The sequence below is a fragment of the Hoplias malabaricus genome, chromosome 1 (assembly GCF_029633855.1).
Source record: "Hoplias malabaricus isolate fHopMal1 chromosome 1, fHopMal1.hap1, whole genome shotgun sequence".
In the NCBI taxonomy this organism is placed as follows: Eukaryota; Metazoa; Chordata; class Actinopteri; order Characiformes; family Erythrinidae; genus Hoplias; species Hoplias malabaricus.
Genome location: NC_089800.1, coordinates 40,091,520 through 40,110,406, shown reverse-complemented (window position 1 = coordinate 40,110,406; position 18,887 = coordinate 40,091,520). Strand labels below are relative to the sequence as shown.

The 18,887-nt window shown below is 38.2% G+C and overlaps 1 protein-coding gene and 1 non-coding gene across 2 annotated transcripts; both read left to right on the top strand.

The window, feature by feature from the left end:
* Nucleotides 1-7,217: 7,217 nt before the first annotated feature.
* On the top strand, nucleotides 7,218-7,289 carry trnap-cgg (transfer RNA proline (anticodon CGG)). The gene has a single exon. It is a non-coding gene; the product is annotated as a tRNA-Pro (tRNA).
* Nucleotides 7,290-11,046: 3,757 nt separating this feature from the next.
* thap12b (THAP domain containing 12b) lies at nucleotides 11,047-18,512 on the top strand. The gene is made up of 5 exons (XM_066662547.1): nucleotides 11,047-11,326; nucleotides 13,273-13,393; nucleotides 13,913-14,020; nucleotides 14,704-14,740; nucleotides 14,836-18,512. The coding sequence occupies exons 1-5, from the start codon at nucleotides 11,238-11,240 to the stop codon at nucleotides 16,728-16,730; spliced, it is 2,250 nt and encodes a 749-aa protein (XP_066518644.1). The 5' UTR covers nucleotides 11,047-11,237; the 3' UTR covers nucleotides 16,731-18,512.
* Nucleotides 18,513-18,887: the final 375 nt, after the last annotated feature.

Sequence of the window (18,887 nt, the reverse complement as noted above, 5' to 3'; positions counted from 1 at the left end):
TATGACCTTGAAACACATGACAATATTCCAGATTGCAAAAAGCGAGACACAGCCCAGCACCTCCTCCCCACCTCTTTCACCCACATCACTTCTCATAAGCTTCTTGTAAACCCCAGAGGACATGGTGTTTACTGGAACTAGACTCTCCCACACCATAACTTCCAGACTCCTGATCTGATCATAAAAGCGGTTGACTGCCCTCACCCTGTACTTGTCAGGACTCTTCGACCGATGCCACAGTGGCAGACTGATAGCAGAATTAGAGTGCATAACACATAAGATTTTATGTGTTCAAGGTCCCTGCTGAAGTATAGCTGTAACAGCTGTAGCATTCTATAATCCTGTGTTAATTAAACATCAAACATAGCACTGTGACCACCTCCTTGTATCTACATTCATTGTCTATTCTCTCAGCTCCACTCTCCAGGCAAGAGCACTTTGTAGTTCTATGTCTAAGTCCATCTGTTGCTATGCATACTTAGTTTGCCCCCTTTCACCCTGTTCTTCAGTGGTCATGACCCCCAGAGGACCACCACAGAGCAGGTATGATTTTCACGGTGGACCATTCTCATTGGTGTGGTGGTGGTGGGGTGATAGTGTGTGTAATGCTGGTACGAGTGGATCAGCGCCCTGTAGGCAGCTTCCAGTGAACACTAATAACTAGAGGACCAAAAACAAGGCTGTGGTTCTGACCATTAAAGAACAGGGTGAATCAGAACAACAGATGAACTTGCAGAAACAAGAAGGTAGTCATAATGTTGTCCTCTGCAAGATTTATAGAAGGCTAGGCAGATTTACTGTAAGTTATCGCCATTGATTACAGCTCCCAATAACCAAGGACTTTAGCATGCACATGGACACTATCAAAATGCCAAGGGACTTTCTTCGCTCTTAGACACTTGATCTATTGAAGCATGTATACAAGCTTAAAGCTCACACTCTGTATCTGGTTATTTCTAAAGGTCTTTACATTTCTTTTGTTTGGTGAAAGACATTTCTGATCATTTCTGTGTTTCTTGACCTATTCATCACTGGTTAGGTTAAGAAAAGGTACATAAATGAGACTACACCCCATGAATGTGTGTAATTTAACTTGAAAATTTTGAATGTCAATAATGTACGACGGAGTTTTAGGGCCACAGCGGTAAAAAAAAAAAAACAAGATTCCGAGATTAAAGTCAGAATTCTGAGAAAAAAAGTCGGAATAATTCTGAGAAAAAAGTCAGAATAATTCGCTGCGTGTAAAGGAGCAGACACAGTGTAAAAGTGTAGAACTCCGGCGCCCACGAGGCTCCATCGTGTTACGGCTCGGACTCGTACAAAAAACTAAAGCCTTTATGCATCTCAGTCAGGGGCTGCGTCATGTCGTGTGAATGCGTTTAATAAATAATTCATGCATAAGGCTTTAGTTTTTTTGTACAAGTCCGAGCCGTAACGCGATGGAGCCTCGTGGGCGCCGGAGTTTTACTCGTTCTGTATCCATCATTTTCGTGATCATTAATTGTATCATGTGAAACTACATGCCCTGGGTTCGTGCACCGATTCAGGGTTTAAACACTAATCACACTGTGGCCCTGATGTGGAAGGGAAGAGTGTTTATTCCTGAAATCTATACCACAGCATGACTTAAGCAACACACTGCGATCCACAGTTACACTGTGTCTGCTCCATTACACGCAGCGAATTATTCTGACTTTTTTTCTCAGAATTCTGACTTTAATCTCAGAATCTTTTTTTTTTTTACCGCTGTGGCCCTAAAACTCCGTCGTATTAATGCTACTGCAGAAACTTGTGATTATAAAAGGCACCTTGGTGAAAAAGCCTGATTTTCAAAACACTGAAGTGGGAATATAGGAAATCTGAAAGTAAATGGAGAAAAAATCTACCTCTATGAACAAAATCTTTGCGATTTTTCAATATTTCCGTTATGAATCTGAAAGGATGGCCATGACGTGGAATTCCATATCTCTAGATGCTCACTTTGGGCCAAATTCTACAGGGCAAAAACATTCATTACCATAGTTATGCCGATGATTTACAGATATGTCTGGTTCTCTCACCGCTCTACTACCGCCTCACTTCGACAATGTTTGGAAAATATAAATAACTGGATAACCCAAAGTCTTCTTCAGTTAAATAAGGGTAAAAAAAATAAAATATATCCAGAATGAAGGGCATTGTGTCCCGAAAGAACCTAGAGAAGCTCATCCATGCTTTTATATCCTGCAGGGTGTACTACTGTAATAATTTATTTACTGGGATTCCTAAAAAATCCATTAAACAGCTGCAGCTCATTCAGAATGCTGTGGCTAGAGTTTTAAACAGGACAGAAAAAAACAAGCACATTAGTTCTGTCCAACAATATTTGCACTGGCTTCCAGTACATTACAGAATAGACTTTAAAATGCCTCTGTTAATTTACAAACACAGAATATATCTCAGATATGTTTAGAGAATATATACTTAGTAGGTATTTCAGAAAATATTATATGTGCCTCAACTGCAAAAGTTTTTAAGTCAATATTCCTTCACTTTCCATGTGCCTATGTCTATGAAACCTTGCCCTCAATTTATGCAATATTTCAGTTGTTTAATTGCCTCATGTCTAATATCTAAACTTGTATTCATTTATTCAATTATCCACTTTTATGTTTTAATTTGTATATGACTTCTCTGTAACTGTTCTATTACTTTTCCCTCAGGTTTTATTTCCCCCTCAGGGGGGAAGACCAGTAGTGAGGTAACTGTTTACTGCTCTGTTGACATTTATTCTCTTATTTATATCCTTTAGCATTTTAAGTATTTATTGTTTTATATGTTATACTGCTGTAGTTTTATATCTTTTTATTGCTTATCTTCCTTTAATTGTTTTATCATATCTGTACTTTTCCCTGAATGGTTTATGTAAAGCACTTTTGACTTAGAATAGTCATTGTGTACAATAGGATATCTATTTAAAAACTTGCCTTCCCTTGCCTTATTATTAAAACTTAGCTTGGTTAATGAACTCTAAAAGCTTGTACATGCATTTGGAATGTAATTATGGGCATTGTCTTAGCCAGATTTGTTTTGTCAAGTCAAAAATCAGTTCACTCATTGTCTCTGTAAGCACTTATCCAGTTCAGTATCACGGTCGGTCTGGGGCCTTCCTGGAATCATTTGACACAAGGCAGGAAAACACCCTGGAGGGGTCGCCAATCTACTCATCGATGTGTGTTTTTGGACTGTGGGAGGAAACTGGAGCGCCCAAAGGAAACCCCCACAGACACGGGGAGAACACAACAAAGTCCTCACAGAGAGTCACCCCGAGTGAGATTTGAACCCACTGTGTGACTGCAACACTACCTGCTGAGCCACTGTGCCGCCCATCACAAATCAGTGTTATTTTATATTTATAAAGCTAGTACAAACCTCTAGTTTAATTTTAAGACTATAAATCATTCTCAGGGTGCTGAATATTGTTAATACGTAAATCTGCCACTGCCCTTTGTTCTGGCAGAGACTCGAACAAAGGTTTAAGACCTTATTTACGTAAAGTAAAGCTGTATTGCCACAGTTACTATGCAGCACCTGTTTGTTTTTCTGGCCACCTACATGTCACACACATACTGAAGCAAACTAGTGTATTTTGCACACAAGACGTGTTAAAATGAATGCTACATTACCATTCATAATATCACATATTTATCCCAGTAAAACATTTGTTACACTGATAATTAAATAAATAATCTGATATCACAATAAAAATATACAAAACTACTGCTGTTTAGAGCTTCTGAAGTAAACCAATAGACTGATGTGTGTCTAATTTTTATTCAAACACTGGTTGATGCCATAATCTATGTAAAGGAGTTTTCAAATAATAAATTCATTAGAAAACTATTACCTTTTTCACTATTATATTTGACATTTATGATGTTTATAATTTGGTTAATTTCAGACTGATTATCTCAGCTAGTTCCATTGCCAGATGCCATTACACTCTATAATCATAGCAACAGGGGCAGCTGATCAATAGAGGGCGCTAGAGCGCCACCTTCACTGGTGGAAATATAACTTGTTCTCTCTAAATTAAACATTTTAATTAGTGATATCAATCTATTAAAACATTTAATTGCGTTAATCAAAATGACATTCTGTGATTAAGAAATGTAATTTATTGAAAATGTTTCATTAAGCTCAGATTTAGAAAAAAACAGGCCATTTTGTAAAGTAAAGGCTGCCCCCAGCTTGCCTGCCTGCCTCTCTCTCTCTCTCTCTCTCTCTCTCTCTCTCTCTCTCTCTCTCTCTCTCTCTCTCTCTCTCTCTCTCTCTCTCTCTCTCTCTCTCTCTCTCTCTCTCTCTCTCTCTCACACACACACACACACACACACACACACACTCAAACTCTATATATATATACTGTGGGTATAGAAACTCTGCTCTACTAAATTCCATTCCACAATTTACCTGAAAGTTAGCAAATTTAGGATTGAGGTACTTTGAACCATCATATCTGCCTTCACTAGCCTTTTACATAATGCTATCATCCTGATAACAGGGCAGGTGTTACCAGAATAATTAAGAAAAGTATAAAAAGAAAACAAGTACAAACACATGTATCACACATAACATTTTGTTGCATTGTGGCAGCCTATACATATTGTGATGAAAATGTGTACTTTTAAATACGAATTGCACATGTATATAAAACTGTATATAAAACTTGTATATATTTATGGTCAGATCACGTAGAAAAAGATTCTAATCTACAAAAGAAATTCATTATTTCCATTTTACATGTAAATGGGGTTTGGGAAATAATGTACATTTTCACAAAAGATCAAATGTAACAATATAATTTTACAATAAACATTAAAATATTAAATAGCACCACTGAGCATAACACAGCCTTATGCTACCGCTCATTGTGGTGTTAGGGAATGATGAAAAAAGAAAACATTCTTTGCTCATTAATATACTGCTGGAATGCGAAAAATGTATTTTATTTTTATGGTCTACCCCTCACGTTCCATCTGTCAGTTTTTGGCTGACACAGATGAAGATGGTGCTACCTTTGGAACAAATGTCTTAACATTTACATAAGAAAACACCTATTTTGGCAGATATCGGAGATGCTGGCATTTTATCTTGAAGATCAGTTATGAGCTTTCCATCTTTGTTATGCACTCCTCTATTTTATAACCTGTATTTTTTCCTTACATAATGTCATGTATAGTGCTATTTATGAGCTTGTATGTCCAGTGTTAATGACAAATAACTGTTCATTTTGATTTTGTGCTGATAACATTTTTAATTATAAAGAAAACATTGCTTGTATACAGCTACGTAACACTGTGCTTAAAAATTTAAAGTCAAATATATTAATGGTTCCTTGGCTGCTTGAGATGCTCTTGTTTCAACCTAAACCCTACCCTTACTGAACCGCTAAAGCCAGTTTAAAGCTAAGACCATTCACCTGTCCACTTTTCTCTGTCAAAATGGATAATGTGAAAATCATTTTATTGAGCAACAAAGCAGTGTAAAAGGTGACATTCATGATTGTAATCAAAAAATACTTGGGGAAGTATTTCTGCAGTAAGTACTGTACCGGACCGTCGTGGTGAAGAGAAAACTGAGCCATATAAGAAAGCTCTCAATCTACCAGTCAATCTACGTACCCACTCTCACCTATGGTCATGACATCTGGATAATGACAGAAAGAACAAGACTGCGGATACTGAAAGCAGCCAAAATGAGTTTTCTCAGACAGCTTGCTGGGTTTATTCTCCATAATCAGGTGAAGAGCTCAGTGATCAGGGAGTAGATGGGAGTAGAGTCACTGCTCTCTCGTGTCGAGAGGAGCCAGCTGAGGTGGTTTGGGCCTCTGCTGAGGATGGAAGGAGAACCTGGGGTAGACCTAAGACATGCTGGAGGGATTATATCTCCCAGCTAGCCTGGGAACGCCAGGAGGAGCTGGTGGAAGTTATGGGGGACAGAGATACCTGGGCTTGTTTCCACCGTGACCCTAAAATGGATTAAGCAGAAAAGATGATGATGATGATAATATTTAGGTAGGAACACAACTGCATGAAAGTAAACTGACTGAAAGTCCTAAAAACAAAACCACTCAAGCTACAAATGAATTTCTGTGGTAGGTTATGCAGTGAATAAAAACTTACAGACAGGTTGAACTTTAGCCACGTACAAATTGCCACGTTTTATTTCTTCTCAAACATACCATTCCACTTTAAAAAATGCTGATCTTCTGAACATAAACAAACCAGAGAGAACTGCAGTTCCCCACAATCGTAGATGTTCCCTTTAACATGTCAACACTTAAACATCACTTGAGCACTGATATTATCAGTTTGAGGGCCTACCTTCCAACTGCTGTATGTTGGTCAGCTGTGTCTCTGTACATTATAGCTGAGTATAGAGCTGTACTTCATATAATTGTCATTCATTGTCTGTAACCGCTTATCCAGTTCAGGGTCGCTGTGTGTTCAGAACCTACCTGGAATCACTGGCGCAAGGCAGTCCTCCACAGGGTGACACACACACATTCACTCACACATTCAAACCTATACACTTCTGAGTCGCCAACCCACCTGATGATATTGATATTTTGCTTCATAAAATGAATTGCTACTGTCAGGCACATTCGGCACAGTGAGAGGGGGACGCGGCAGTCCTGGAGGTTGTGGTTTCAAGTCGTAGTCTGGGTGACTGTGAGGAGTTTGTTGTGTTGTTGTATGTATGTATGTATTTGAACTGAACTAAGGCATATTTTACGAAATAAAATGTGTAGCTAGTACGTTTGGTCAGATACCTGTGATCCCCGGTTGCAGTTTATTTGCTAGCTATACATGCTTGCTGTAAATATTTACATTGTCTACATTGCTGTAAAAAATACTCGTATGTTAAGGTTGGATGTTTATTTTAACTCATGTGTGTTGTACATCGTTTTTCTTAACGAGCACGCTCCTCGATGTGCGCCTTTTACGTTTTTAAATAGGATCCGTACTTTGCCGATCGTCCCTTAACGTCTTGGGCGCCCGCTGACGCCATTGCTATTTTCCAAAAATGTTGTCCGCGAAATGGAAAGATATTGTGTTCTGGCTAAATATAATTACTGTTGTTTGCTCTCTGGTCATCCACGATAAAGAAATTAAAACTGAACTTTATCGACCTTTTTTTTTTTACAAAAGCCGACTGTGTCCCTATAAAAAATACGCGGCTCGTTGGTCTAGGGGTATGATTCTCGCTTCGGGTGCGAGAGGTCCCGGGTTCAAATCCCGGACGAGCCCAGTTTTTTTTATTACTGCATGTTAATTAAAGTGTTTGGTCTAATATAGAAATGTTTTTCTACCCATTCTAAATTAAGATGTACACAGAGTCAAAATTATTCAAATAAACCGTTTTTATTTTCTTTAGGTAAAGCTAAGTGTCAGTCAGAGGCGTGGACTGTACCAAGGCTCACCTGAGGGGGGGGGGGGGGGGGGCACATACTTTTTTTTGTGCGCACATACTAGTGAAAGAGCGGTACTACTCAATGCGCGTGAAACCTGTTAGAGGAAAAGTAGCCACATTTAAGCGGTTTATAAAATTATCATTTGTAATAACTACATCACTGATCCAACGGTTCAGTGTTTACCATACTATAGGCCTAGGAAGTATGAAGTGATATTACTGCATTGTTTTTGAGTAAATGACATGCAAAATCCACATAATTGTCTATTGCTTTTAATGACGAGTCACTGTTTACTCCTTTATAAAATGGCCATTTTAAATAAGTAGTCCATACAACCATCAGATATCAGTTCAGTGTTTACCATACTATGTAACTATGAAATATGAAGTGATGTTACTGTACAGTCTTTGAGTAAATGGCATCCAAATGTTGTAATACTTTTTTTTTTTTAAATGTAACAATTATTTGTAGTTTTATTATTATTATTATTATATCTGATGGTTGTATGGACTACTTTTTAGAAATAACCATTTTATGCAGCATGGAACCTGACCAATAATTAAAAATAATTTAAATGTTTGGGATTTCATGCCATTTTTCAATAGCACTTCATGCCTAAATATATAGTATGGTATACTATGAACTGATATCTGTTGGATTCATTAAGTATTTATTAGACATTTTAATTTTATAAACCGCTTAAATGTGGTTACTTTTCCTTTAAAATAAAGAGCTTGCTTTCAGGTTTTCTTGGGCATTGAGTATTACTGCTCAGTCACTAGTATGTGTGCACAAAGATCTGATGTGTGGCTAGTTAAACCAATGTGCTCTGATTTGAACACATCTGTGGGTGTGAAAGACACCATTAATATATGTGTGTGTTTATTTTCAAAACTTGAAATAGGTGCATTTTTTCCGTCTGTAACAATCGGACTAGTCAAAAAAGTCCTGTAATCGTGTGAAATTTTAAAAGTAGTTTACCACAAGTCTATGGCTTGGTCTAATGTTAAGTTGCTAACACCAACAACTTTATAACGTGTTTATTTTTCGGTTATTATTTCTTAAATAAATACAGAATCTATTAATCTAACAATAATATTAATTCATTTATTCATTGTCGGTAAGATGCCTCGTATCTCAGCAGCATATGGAGGATGCTGTAGTGATAAGTTCATCACTTGTGACTCAAGGATCCTTAGACCAGGTGATGAAGTGATAGTGGACCATGATGGATTAAAGTGAACCTGGTGATTCCTTACGTTACCAGTAAAAGAAGACAGCTGACAGAGGAAAAGGCTACCAGCAGCCACAGTATTGCCAATGTAAAGATACATGTGAAACATGCCATTCCAAAGGATAAAAGAATATAAGGCTCAAACATTTCCCACCAGTCTCACACCAAAAGCATCTGCCCTGTAATGTTTGACGTTTATCTGAGTGAATCTTTTCTGCTCTAGGTTCTGCTCTGCTTCCCTGAATCCCATCTACCCCGCTCATCAGTGCAAGAGAGCCCTGTCATGACATTTGACACTGCACTCTGAACCTTGGCAAAAGATAAAAACAACACAATGTTCTAAGTGAATGTAACTTTACTGAGATCATATAAAACTCCTGTTAAATTAAACGGTGACAGTTTACATACTTCCGTAAAAACTAGGGGCAGTTGCCCTTGTTTATTAGGTGATGTGTAATTTTTGACATGGACATGTGACATGGATGTAGTATTGGTATGTTAGTATGTATAAACCTGGTTTGAGTTTAGCAAGCACAGCTATGTTGCTGCTAGGCTAATTAGAGTGCATAGTCTGACAGACTTGATCCAACACATTTTAAAAATGACCACTATATAAGTGTCACTTCTGTGTGGAAAGCACTCCACCACCCCAAAGTCTAAATACAGGTCCTGTTGTCAGTTATGTTAACAACCTCTCTGTGTAGTAAGCAGCCTCTCCTTTTTTCCTTTGTGAAAAGATTTAAAAGACCCTAAATTTTGGAATGCTGCTGTGGGGAGGCTGATTGCGTTCAGCCACGCGAGCATTAGTAACATCACGTTATCCACTATCTACAATTCATCAAATAGCTATTATATAGAGAGCGTTATTATGTAAAGGAACTGTTAATGTTTTAATGAGATACTCAAGTCATCACATTAATATAGCTGAATTCATTATCAAAAGGGTGCCCACAACCATTTGGAAACATATCAGTATTCCTCCTATTTCGGGCCGTCCCCTAATTCTGGCTACTACCGTATATGGTGCAATTCCGCTCTCTCTTCGCCAATCGCATTGGGTAAAACAATAAAACATAAGATCAAGCCTTAGTAGGGCATTTAAACATCAGTCTTGCAAGAAATCACATATCTAAACAATATTTAAGTGTCTCTAACAGTGTTGTAATTCTTTGTGTGCAAAACTGCATGTGGAACACAACACATTTCCATTTCGCGACAGATATTTCCCTCAGTGTAAAAGTTAGCTTACCGGTTAGCTTCCTTTTCTCTGAGGGGAAAATCTACCGCCATTGTAGTCCTGACATGTAGAGTACGGATACTAACACAGGACAAACATGATCTCATTGTGAACCTCTCAAAACCACTGAATGTGGTGAGAACTGTCTCGTTTGACTGTCACAAGCAGGGGAGGTGGCTTAAGTTAGGGGACGCCAATAATCTTAGCAGTATTGGCACCTACTTAAACAAAAGCGTTTTTATCTAAAAACATATTTTTTTCAAAGTCAAGCAAGTCTTGAACATTAATCTACACATATTTGACTCCTGAAAAATGTTGATTTCAGTGATTAAAGTACTTCTATTTATTTACAGTTAACTAAGATTTCCAATATTGTAATTAAAGTGGCCAGAAGTTGGGGTAATTACGCTAGCGTGCTTGGCATTACACTTTGAACTAACGCATGTTTGCAGTTATTGTGACTACATTGTACACAGTCAGAAAAACAGTCACTGTGGTGGTACCTTACCCACGCTAAATGGTTGGATTTAAGATGAGGAACAGACTGGGTCGTTGTTAGATAATATTCCGTGTTAAACTTTTTTCTCCGTGATACCATCGCGAGATATGCCCGGTTTCTGACCGCAATAGGATGATGAAAGGCAGGCGGATAGTTTAAAAATTGGATATATGCTAGCTGTTAGCTGTCAACCGGTTGTTAACAACAAAGGCCAACCGGAAGTCCCGCCCTAAGAGTACAGGAAAACGCCGCGTATAATGATAAAAATCAACTCACAACATAAATAAAAAAAGGAAAGTAAATTCAGATTCGAATGATGGTATCTGTTTCGTTTTATCTGTCAAAATATTGAGAGATTTTCTCAATTTGTTGTGAGTAGTATCTCAAAATACTGAGAAAACATTTCAGAATAATGAATTAGTATTAGTATATAGAAAAGCTGAACCTAGCGATAGCTTTCAGGATCATAAACCCTCGCTCTCTTTTTTCAGTGTTGTTCACTATTTTTGTAGGCTGTTTTTATTTTTGTGCTCAAAATCACACATAATTGAATAATTGACATTAGCTGACTTAAAAGCGTATTTCGCTCTCGGTTCCAGCGATGCTGCTCGAGCGAGTCTCTCTCTCTCTCTCTCTCACACACACACACACCGCGAGGTGCATTGTGGGTCAGTAGTTCAGGCCGTTTGGCGCTTTGTTCGCTAATGTTAGTAATGTAGCGTATAATAAATAGCCCCACAGCAGTCGCCGTGTGCAGTGTTTGTTTTGCTTCGCCGAGTACCGTTACTACAGTGTTTCACCACCGGCTAACACCATGCCCAACTTCTGCGCGGCACCGAACTGCACCAGGAAAAGCACACAGTCGGACCTGGCTTTCTTTCGCTTCCCCAGAGACCCGGAGAGGTAAACTGCAGCTTAATTTCTACTTAATGCGATACTAACAGCAGATTGCAACGGTCTCTTTTAGGTCAAAGCTACACTAAAACAGTCGGAAACCCTGCCGCCTGCGCCGACGCTGCACAAGACAGCCGCCTGCGCGACAACGGTGAATCAGCGCTAACGTCAGTAAATATCTAATTAACGAGCCCGGGAGGATAGAAGGAACTAATGTTAGGAGTCAGAATGAGATAGGGATTAGAAAAAATGTTCGAATAAGCACAACAGCAGTATTGTGGCAGTGTTTTTAGCCGCTAGCCTGCTAGTCCTCTGTCTGACAGGAAAGGCCACTGAAAGGGAATGGCGAAGTTAAAGGAACACTCCAGTGAAAACCTAGTGATAACATGTCCGTGTTGTTTTATATGTATGCGCTAGAAGACATTTCACGGAATAAGAAGCCAGCTGCATGTCTGAGAATTTCAACTTTGAAACTTCGGTGTTCCAAAGGGTCTCAAACAGGCGAAATCAGACAACCAGGTTTTCTTACATCGCAATCCTAAGGCAGTATTCACACCAGTTTAAAGCGAACGTCAGTGATTGTGGGGAAACGCTGTTTTCTCCGGTTTGTTTACGTCAAGCACTGGAACGCTATGTTTAAGGGAAAACGACGACTGTTGTTTGTACGTGATTTTAGTCAAAGTTGTTTGTAAGTTTTATTCACTGTTAGAATTATAAAAGAAACTCATTTGTAAGTTGAGTTGTTTAGTTCTGTAGCACATTCGGTAATGCAGTTAGCTGTCTTCTGAAATTGGAGACATTTCATCTTAAATAATCATAAAAAGCAAAAATAAGTAAATATTACCCACCTATGGAGCAGGACTAGAGCAATATCCTCATCTCGCATTGTATATTTTAACATTTGACTTCTAGCCTAAGAAGAACTCTAGAGGACATTTCTCTGCCATGATAGAAAGCCTAGCATACCAGACTGAGACAGTTTTTTTTTTTTTTTTTTAACCATTTACTGACACTGGGGCTTTGTAAATGCATTAGATCAGTTTTGAGCAATAAAACAGATTGGAGAGCAACAAATGGTGAAAAAAAAAACACATCCTCAGGATTTTATAAAAAGACAAAAAGGTTGCCAGTTCTATCAGCTCTCTCTCCTCCCTCAACATATACAGATGAAGTGCCCTTCAACTGCTTGCTGGAAGTTTGTGTTTTCATGGCCACAGAAGACTTAAATGTGGAGTCCAAAATTCATTGTATTGCGGTTCAATGACAATTAAATTTTTTTCCTTTGTGTCTGTGCGTATTAAAATGTGACAAAGATGCATTTAGGCTATGTTCAGATAGTGGAGTGCTTTCCGCAAAAGTACCAACAAACACCATGAGCAAATATTCAGTTACAACTTATGAAGCAAAATAGGAGCAGTTGTTTTGCAACCGTTTTACAGCTTAACCGAGTAACATTATTTAACTCACTGAATGAATGCAGCTTTAGGTCTTACACACTTTTAAAGCATTAGGTATCAGTGGTATCAAATTATATTCAAAGTAATCACCTAGTTTAGTTAAGCTGTTGGAGATCATAACCAAATATTACAGTGCTTACAGATCAGTAATTTTACTATTCAAATTGACTAGTGATACCACACGTGTTTTTTTTATTTTTTATTTTTTATTTTTTATTTTTTTCCGTCAAATGTTAAAAATAGACATTAGACACCTCCTTTTTTTGTTAATTTCAGAAGTAGGAATATCTGCTAAATTTATGCATTGAGCCTCTCATACTCATACAAATGGTTTTGTAGTGTGTTAAGGTTTTAAGTACTTTTAAGTACTGAACTTTTGTCAGAGATTTAGTAGGTCCCTATTCCAAAATACTCTACAAGGATAATCCATGTTAAATTACATTCTCTTGTTTCTAATGTTTTATACTGTTGTAACAGTTGTGCTTTTTTTGTTTACAGATGTAGACTGTGGGTGGAGAACTGTCGTCGTGCAGATCTAGAGGAGAAAACTCCAGACCAGTTGAACAAACACTACAGATTATGTGCAAAACACTTTGAACCAGCAATGATCTGCAAAACTGTGAGTATCTGGCTGTGTATCCATACTGAACAAATAACATTGTTTCTCCACTGGTCAGTGTGTTATTGTGTGGTATTTAGTCCATGATCATAGTCATTTACACTGCGTAGTGAGCCATATCCCCCCTGAGGGTGACTTAATCAGTCAATTCTTAAATTACAATTATATTGCGACCATTAAAAGAACATGGTAGCTAGGATTGTGTCTTGCGATTCTCTAACATAAAACTAGAAGTCAAACTAAATCAGAGCATGAAGCTTTGCAGGAGAAACTGTGAGACAACAATGTAGACAAGAAAATCTACAGTGACATTCACTTCTACTTTTTTGAAGAGGCAGGTAACAGACACAGATAACGAAAAAGGCTGGGTTAGAAACCATGCTAACTAAGCTATATATTCAGTAGAGTATACTGTACTCTCAGTAAACTGTACTGTAATACTCTAACCGGGGGGTGGGGTTTGGTGGGTTTATTAGTGGTGTTGTTTATGTATTGCTGAACATATTTTTTTTTTTACAGAGCCCTTACCGGACTGTACTGAGAGATACAGCTATTCCCACAATATTTGATTTAACCAGCCACCTCAGCAATCCGCACAGCAGACATCGCAAACGGATCAAAGTTTTGGTAAACGGGTTTATGTCACAGAAAATCATTAATTCACGCATTCATTCCATCAGGAAATATTACCACTGAGATTAAATACAAGGCATATAAAATGCAAATGTTATGCTGATATGAGCACAAATCATTATCCTGATTAATTGTACATTTTACCATGATTACGATTAATAAACGATTATTTAGTTTTTGTATTTTCGACCCTCATGAGTCAGTGACGAGGCTTGTACTGTAAATATGCTCCAGTATTAAATATGGGATATTTTTCTAATGTTGCTGGGAGCTTGTTTCTCTCTTGTTTTTTGAGCACTGTTTATATTTGGTGTCTGATTGTGCAGATATTCTCCTGCACAGGTGCTGCACGGTGCCTAAAGCACATGTTTAAACACATTTCCCACTGTGAGAGTGTTCCTGAAAATCTCCTGCTATAAGATGCATGTGTGAAAGACCACTCCAGGACATCTCTGGACCAGATGCTCTGGAGTTTCTCTAGAAATTCTCCAGAGTTCATGTGTGAAAGAGGCAATAAGATTTAAGTCAGTCTGATCATAATAGCATATATTAGCTCCAATGACAGGTCAAATCCAGAAGATAGTACACACAGTCTGGAGTAACATTATTAATAATATTATTATTAAATGTAATGTTTTTTATTTTTTAATCACTTCAGATTGTTTTCGTTTTTATAGACAGATGAAGAGGTGCAAAAAATGAAAGAGAGGAGATGTGAGTATTGATTTGCTCAGTATATGCTGAAAATAGAATCTTGTTTTGTAAAAAAAAAAAAATGTATTTATTTTGTTGTTTGTCTTTTTTCTCAGTGGAATATTCAATTGAACAGTTGCTGGGCAAAAAGGATACAAGTCAGGATGGTACAGAGATCATTGACGCTCCTCAGTTAACCCCACACCAGAGAGAACTAAGAGAGTTCTTAAGGTCTTTGTTTGAAGTTATTAATTTAATAGGAAAGCAAAGCTTACCATTAAGTTTCACCTCTAAAGATGAGCAGGATGGTCAGCCTCTTGTTATTAGCACCTTTCAGGCCCTGTTGGAAAACCGCATTAATGCAGGAGACGAATTCCTGCGAGGGAAGTTTGAAGCAGCGGCTGTTAATGAGGAATACTGCCCAACCACACAGCAGAGGCAACTGCTGGACATTTGTGAGAGATGTATCCGTGAGGAGCTTCTCCAGGAAGTGAGAGAGGGTCCGTTTTTTTCACTGGTTACTGGGGAGCTGGTGGAATTTCCTGAAGGCCAGCATATCCCAGTGTTCCTACGTTTTGTGGACCAGACCAACACCCTTAGAGAGGAGTTTATAGAGTTCCTCTCCTTTGAGGGAGAAGAGCTTTCTATTGTAGATAAATTGGAGTCTCATGTCACAAAGCAGTGGGGCCTGAGTATGGAAAACTGTCGAGGCCAGGCACATGCTGCCTGTGGTGTACTTGGAATAAGGATGAAGGCTGTAACCAACCAGCTTTTGGAGAAATACCCAATGGCCATTAACACGCCTTGCTCTACTTGTGCACTTAACATTCACCTAGCAAACAGCATCCCCTTGACTGGAGTTCAGGATGTGATGACAGTTCTAAAGAAGGCTGACATGTTTTTTAAGGCATCTCCACTGCTGCAGGTTGAACTAGACAGTGCCATCTCCATTCTCTGTCAAGATAACGTGGAGAAAGGGAATGGTCTCAAAGAGAGCTGTCGTGAAACCTGGACAGAACTGCATAATGTCTTTGATGTGGCTGTGGATTTGTTGGAGCCACTTCTGCTGTGCATGGACAGCGTACATGACAACGAAGACTTGAAGTGGAACGACCAAATCACTAGTGACGCTTATACAATCTCAGAGGCTTTGGCAGACTTTGAATTTGTTGTTACACTGGTTGTACTAAAGAATGCTCTCTCTTTCACAAGAGCATTTGGCAAAAACCTACAGGGAGAGACACTCGATGTGTTTTTCGCTGCCAGCAGTTTAACAGCCGTCTTGCATTCTTTGCATGAGGTTATTGACAACATTGAGGTTTACCATGAATTCTGGTTTGAGGAAGCCGTAAACCTGGCTACAGCAATGGAGATCCCAGTCAGAGTCCCAAGGCTGTTCCTCAGGAAGCAGCAGGCAGTGGAACCTGTGGAAATACAGGCAGAGTCCTTCTTTAAAGAGTACCTAACAATTCCAGTGATGGAGTACATCACTCAGGAGGTTAAGGACATCTTCTCAGACAACCATCTCAGAGCTCTCAAGTGTCTGTCTCTGGTTCCAGCAGTAATGGGACAGATGAAGTTTAATACATCCGAGGAGGCCCATGCAGAGGTGTTCAGGAGTGACCTTCCTCAGCCAGACACGTTGCCAGCAGAGTTGCATTGCTGGAGGATCAAGTGGAAACACAGGGGCAAGGAAGTGACGCTTCCCTCTACCATTCTCGAGACACTGCAGCACTCCGATGTCAAGTTCTTCCCAAATGTCAATTCGTTTCTGAAAATTCTTGCCTCCTTGCCCGTATTTAAGCTTGGTGGTGACCAAGGAGAGACCGGTCAGAAACGTTTACAGGCTTATCTTTTAGACACACCGATCAGCCACAGGTCAAAGAGTTTGGCTATGCTTAATATCAATTACCACATAAAGATGAATCTGGACGAAATGGTTGAATGTTACATCAGAAGTTTTCCAGAAGATAAAACCGATTTAACAAATGGCAGCTCTGAAGAGACATAAAGAGGAATTCCTCCAGTGTGTGTCAGAGTTTCTGCATAATTCAGTGGTTGAGATGTAAAGTCATTCAGAATGATTTTATGTGAAATGCTGTTAGTAGTGTTCTTTCCAGTGGTGGTGATAGAAGTTAGGTTACACAATACAGATATTGCCATTGTATTTATTATTCTAGACCACTGTCTGTACTTTTTCTGACATTTTATATATTTTTTTATAATTGCTTAAATGGTGCCACATCTGGAAAATATTTTTTTTATCTTCTCTTTTGCCTTACAACACCTTGCATGTAACACGCCAACATTTTTTTTGAAATATATGTAGTCCAATACTTTTATATGAAAGCTATTATAAAATAAAACAATATCTCAGGCTTCTGGCAAAGTATTTGAAGCAGTTAAAAGCTTTGGATATCTGCTTCCTGTCACCACCACTGTGAACAATTATGACTATGGTAAGTTTTTCTAGGCTGGTACATTTCACATAAAACCCCTGACTGTGACTGTCATACAAAATGTTTTCATCTTGTATCAGTTAAACAGAATTTATCAGATGGAAAACTGCAGAATCCCCCTGTTACATGTTGTTGTCCAGTTTTGGAAATGTGGTCTAAAACAGCCTTCAGGGGCAAAGGTTGGTGAAAGGAGTTATATTTTTGTAACTGTATATAGGTTCTTCCATATTAATTTTTGACCATTATTATGGTGTTAAACACATTTATACATGTTAGTTTGGACTTCATAGAAACCAACAGGTCATGAAATAGTGGGGGGGAAGAAACAGCTCCAGTGTGACAACAAATTTTCCTTGTTCAAACACAATCAGTAATACTCCTCTTAATTTAAAGTGTAAATAAAAGACTGCATTTTAATACTTTCATGAGAAATGTTTTCTTGATATGTTACAAAATCTGTGGTAGGAGAAGTGAACCTTCCTCTGTTTTATCTGTGAGGAGTTTTGTGTGTTCTCCCTTGTTGTCAACTTGAAGATGACAATATTGGTGCTTGTCTTTTTCGTTGGAGGACTAAATCGCAGAGCATTTGTTAATTACAATGGTCCGAAAGGCCCCTTGCTGTGCATGTTTTACCCCTTGACCATGCAGAATGTTTGGGAACCACTGATTCATGCCAGTGAGATAGTAGTGCAAAGTCAACTCAAATTAGTTTTGATCATTGCATTATCTCTGCAGTGAATAGATCAAGTAAGACATGGTGTAGAAAACAGAATTTATCCTTTGTTCAACTGTGTTTCAACTTATTTACAGCGTTTGACACTTACCAGAGCAACTTAAAATTATGAGCATCTTTCAGATGTCGGTGATTGTAGTGTTACCTCATGCCTATGAACTGCTTTCAGTTTAGTGTGGTGGGCTTACACAAGCAGGGAATTGGACATCATTCTGCCACATTAATATCAGTGGTGTTATCCACAATGTCACTCCTAACACAATTGTTGTGGCTGTAGTTTCTTAAACACATGTAGTTGAGTAATTAACTAATGAACTGCTATGAGTTCAGAATAGTTCTCAATGTCTAGAGATTTTAAGGTACCCCAGGAAAATGATACATAATGTGGTTATAAACATCTTGTGTAATGATTGGGACGTTACCCTCTGAGAGTTCTGAGATAGTATTTTCACCTAAAACCTACTTGTAAAAGTAATGAATGTCAGAGAGGTACCCACAGGGTTTTCATATGAAAAATGAAAAACTTGTATCTCCATTTTTTGTGTTGATATTACTTTAAAACATCATTTGAACAATGCAGCTGTGCTTCACATTTCAAAATGAATGAACCAATAGAAATGCTTCAAAATGACTTGGAATTAAATCTGTATATTCTTTATATATTGACCTCCACTGAAAGTCACAGGATTTATTTTTTTCGTTCTCCTGTAAATGTGCTATTTTGGAGATACATATTTTCCTTTGGAAAGTGACAATTTGTTGTATAATATTTGTAGCATTAGATTTTTATGATACTGTACGCACTGTAACCCCTGGCCTCGTTCATTTATTTACAGATGTGTAATGGTTTAAATTTGCTTTCTCAAACATTACAGGACAAAACTGCAATGTTCCAATAATACACAAAACCTTGAGTTAAATAAGTCAGTCCCAATTTTTATCATTGAATTTTGCAGTGCCCTCTGTAAAATTTAGT

What these genes read in the sequence shown, in the direction of transcription:
- thap12b (XM_066662547.1), top strand. Translation starts at nt 11,238, where the DNA reads ATGCCCAACTTCTGCGCGGCACCGAACTGCACCAGGAAAAGCACACAG. An exon ending in CAGCAATGATCTGCAAAACT is followed by an intron (nt 13,394 to 13,912) that starts GTGAGTATCTGG and finishes TTTTTTTTACAG; the next exon opens with AGCCCTTACCGGACTGTACT. An exon ending in GCAAACGGATCAAAGTTTTG is followed by an intron (nt 14,021 to 14,703) that starts GTAAACGGGTTT and finishes TCGTTTTTATAG; the next exon opens with ACAGATGAAGAGGTGCAAAA.